At 43.4% G+C, this 4,143-nt stretch overlaps 1 protein-coding gene across 1 annotated transcript in view; it reads right to left on the bottom strand.

Annotated features, from left to right (window-relative positions):
- LOC102853208 (chromosome unknown open reading frame, human C5orf51) overlaps positions 1–2,489 on the bottom strand; it is a 48,542-nt gene extending 46,053 nt beyond the window's left edge. Inside the window, exon 1 of the mRNA XM_006889587.1 lies at positions 2,390–2,489. Coding sequence (XP_006889649.1) covers positions 2,390–2,489 — 100 coding nt within the window. The remainder of the gene's footprint in view (positions 1–2,389) is intronic.
- Positions 2,490–4,143: the final 1,654 nt, after the last annotated feature.

Below are 4,143 nucleotides of genomic sequence, written 5' to 3'. Positions count from 1 at the left end.
TTGAATATACCATGGAATGCTAGGAAAATAAACAGGTTCACCCCGGAGAGGTTGAAGCCGGGTTGTTCCTTGGAGGCAAGGATTCTGAAACTTCATCTAATATACTTTGGGCATGTTGCAAGGAGGGACTGGTCCTTGGAGAGGGACATTATGTTTGGGAGAGTGAAGGGATGGCGCAGGAGAGGAAGATCCTCGATGAGATGATCAATTCAGTAATTGGGGCAGTGGGAGTAGTGTTGGAGATAAGGAGGTTGACATAGGATAGAGCAGAGTTCCAGGCTCTTAAACATAGGGTCTCTGTGAGTCACAAGCGACTTGACGGCACATAACAGCAAACCAATATTTTATAAATGTGCAACCAGGTTTCCTCATTTCATGTTGTTGTTGTTGTTGTGTACTGTCAAACAGGAACCAACCCACAGCTGACCTTTCAGTAGGGTTTTCAGAAACTGTAAATCACACAGGAGAATTTTTTTTCCCTTGTAGAGCAGATAGATTCAAACCACAGCTTATCACTCAAATCACCAAGTACTCAATTTCTTTGAAAAATGTCTCTATTAGAAATCACTATTTTACAGTCAAAAGGCATTTGACTATGTGCATAATAACAGAGAAAAATTATCCCAGCACACTTAATCTTGCGCATATGTAATCTATATATATAGACCAAGAAGCTGCTGTCAAAACAAAACAAGAGAACATCGTTGTTAAGTGCTGTCGAGTCGTAGGCAACTCATAGCAAACCTACGAACAAAAGTCCTGGACACCTGTATAACTTTCGTCCTTTCTCCAGAAGGGAACACTGCATGATTTAAAATCATGAAAGGTGTGCAACAATTCCGTATCCTTTCTTTTTTACCTATTCAATCTGTATGCTGACCAAATCATCTGAGAAGCTGGACTCTATGAAGAAGAATGTGGCATCAGGATTGGAGGAAGACTCATCAACAACCAGTGTTATGCAGATGACACAACCTTGCTTGCTCAAAGTGAAGACTTGAAATATATGCTTGTAATTGTTAATATGGATTTAATCTCATTACCAAAAAACTAAAAACCTCACCTCAGGACCAACAGGCAACATCATGATAGAAAAAGTACTGATGTCATCAATTATCTCATTTTACTTGGATCCACAATCAATATCCAGATTAATAACAGGCAAAAAACATAAGACTTGTTGCACTGGAGAAATTTGGTGTCAAGGATCTCTCTAAAGCACTACAGCAAAGATGTCCATTTAAAGACTAAGGTGTCCCTGACCAAGCCAAGATCTTTTCAATTACTTCCTATGCATCTGAAAGTGAACAATGAGTAAGTATGACAGAAGAAGAATCTATGTCTTTGAGTTACTGGTCCTGGAGTAGACTAAATGTCCTATTATCCAAAGAACAAATACATATTAAAGAAAGTGCAAAAAGGGTACTCTTACTTTAGACATGTTGTTAGGAGGGGCCCGTCCTTGGAAAAGGACATCATGCTGGGGAAAGTGAGGGGTCAGAGAAAGAGAGGAAGACCTTCAACAAGGAAGAGTGACACAGTAACTCTAACAATGGGCTTTTGTATATCACAGAACATGACAATGTTGCTTGATAGGTCAGGGTTCAGATTTGTTGTTTGAAGGGTGTGGACTATTTTTCTGTGAGTCTGAATGAATCAATCCACAAGAATTAAAAAACTTATCTGTAATAAAGGCTCAAAAATAAATAATATCCATAGAACTTGTAAGCAGCAGAAAGGTAATGAGAAGGCAACTGGACAAGAAATCAAGAGGATGAAAGCAGTTCTCCAATTTTCCAAGTTACTAACAAAGCGTTTCTGAGGTTTCCAAACTTACATGTCAGAACACTGACTGGGCCAGAGATAAGTGAGTAATCTAAATGACACACATACAAAGCTTTTCTTTACAATACTGTCATCTGCATGTGCATTTAGAACCCCAAAAAAGAAGTAAATTTGCAATAAAGCAATGACTAAGTCCAACTGTGTCACACACCTAGTCATCTAACTGGATACGAAGTATTATTGCTCACTATCATTGAGCTTTAACTACTCACACTCAGACTGTAGTGATTACTTTTACTCTTTCACTGTAGTCTTTACTGTTTTCCAAATGCAAATAAGATGATTAATCCGAGCTGCAGCACAGATTTTACAAAAATATGAGCGTTTTTCAAGGGGTAAATATCAAAATGCTGTTTACGATTCAACCAGAGTTCTCAGGGGTGGGGAACGGAGCTTGCAGCGGGGGTCGGAGGGGGAAGCCCTTTGGCAGCTCCGCAAGGCCACCTTAAACGCCCCAGGCCTCCGGCCCTGTCCTCAAGGCCGCACAGCGCTAGCCCCGGGCCGCCGTCCGCCCCTCCAGCCTCCCGTTCCTCTGCTCCCTCACCGTCCTCGCCGGCGGCTTCGCTAAGCTGCTGTATGTGAGCCTGAGCCAGGTCCCCGAGTTCCTCCACTCGCTTTACCACTGTAGGATCAGTGGCCGCCATGGCCGCAACAAGAGGGCGCCCCTCAACCACGTGATCGCGCCGGCCGTGGTCACCTGACCCACAGGCGCAGCTCATAGTATGGAGGAGGAGCCCGAGGGACGCGACGCCAGCTCCAGGCAGGCCGTCTTCTTACACGGAAGGTCATTCCAGGTCGTTTCCGCCCACCAAGCCTCCCATAATGCCGCGCAGTTAGGGGACGGTAGAGGCGGGGCATGACGCCAGGGCTCGCCTCTCTCCCGCCCCTGCTGTAGACCAATAGGAGGCAGTGCTGAGCATGCTGAGCCAATAGGCAGTTAGATATTTGCACTGAAGGGTGTTCTGCAGCCGCTGCCCCGCTGCACCACTTAACCTGTCCTCTGTGCATTGTTGTCCCTCATCTGTAGTGAGGGCTTTGGAGGACCTAAGGAAGGTCTAGGAAGTATTTTGGTTTTGGCCTTGTAGTGCGGAGATTGCTAGAGATTAAAAACTTAGCATCAGCAGATCAGAAAATCGGACACTCCACGACCCTGTTGTACTGTGCCAGGAGCTTTAAGATTTACTGTCTTTCAAACATTGGTGGAACGTCCCCTTGAGGCTTGAATACCACTTTTTTTCTTAAAAAGGAATTTTAGCACCTTCATTTGCTATCTAAAGGAGTAATAAAAATTTGCAACTGCCAAGTTAATTTCTTTCTTATCAACAATGTTGTTGTTACATTCCTCATATATCTTTGACTATGTTGTTTTTCTGATTCTAGCTCTTTGCACGTTTCATTATAATACTTTGAGTTATCTTTCCAAGGTGTCCTTTGAAATCTCCTCAGTTCCCTCTTACTGATTTCTTCCCTTTGTTTTGGCTTGGCTCTCTAGTGCAATAGTCATAGTCTTTTTCGAGAGGTAGTCAACTCTGTGGCACAGAGTCGGAACCAATCCATAGCTGATCCCCAGCAAGTTTTCAAACACAGTTAATCACCCTGTGTTTGACGTTTATCTTGTCATAAATACAGGTGTCGAGGTACTTGGTCAAGTCTAACTTGACTTAGCCACCTATGCAGAATGGCTCTGAACACTGCCCTATCTTGAGCCAATCACATTGCCTCTGACACACAGGCCCCATCGCCACAGTCACTGGGTCAATCCATCTCATCTGGACCTTCGTCTCCTGTACTGTGATGTCCTTTTTCAAGGACTGAGCCCTCCTGGCAACATGCCCAAAGCAAGTGAGAAAACGCTTCAAAATCTTTGCCTCCGAGGTTCTACCCCCTCTAGGATAGACCTGTTTGTTCTCTCGGCAGTCCCTAGTATGTATGTTCAATACTCCAGCTCTCAGATGCATAACACGTAATTGAGAAGACCAGGCTTGGATCTAAATATAGAAGGCAGGAATAATGTTACTTCTGAGTTCTCAGTACCTAGTTAATGTCTAAAGGGAAAAACCATGTTAGTGTACCTTTTTTAAAATTCTTTTTTTTTATTATTAAATTTTATTAGTTTTAATGAACATGTACAGGGATTTTGGGTTTTCATTCCTTCATTGCCGCACCATTCTCTCTACCCTCCTCCCCAGTTTGCTCTTCTTCCCCACCATCCGAATGTCTGTTTTAATTGTCCAATTGCCACAGTGCTTGTCAAAGTCAGTTCTGATTAATCTCCTTTGTCGGTGTGTCCTTTGCCAT

The sequence above is a fragment of the Elephantulus edwardii genome, unplaced genomic scaffold (assembly GCF_000299155.1).
Source record: "Elephantulus edwardii isolate Elephantulus edwardi_28Jun2011 unplaced genomic scaffold, EleEdw1.0 scaffold00079, whole genome shotgun sequence".
Lineage (NCBI taxonomy): Eukaryota > Metazoa > Chordata > Mammalia > Macroscelidea > Macroscelididae > Elephantulus > Elephantulus edwardii.
The sequence above is the reverse complement of the archived record's forward strand: the minus strand, read 5'-3'. Positions and strand labels throughout refer to the sequence as shown.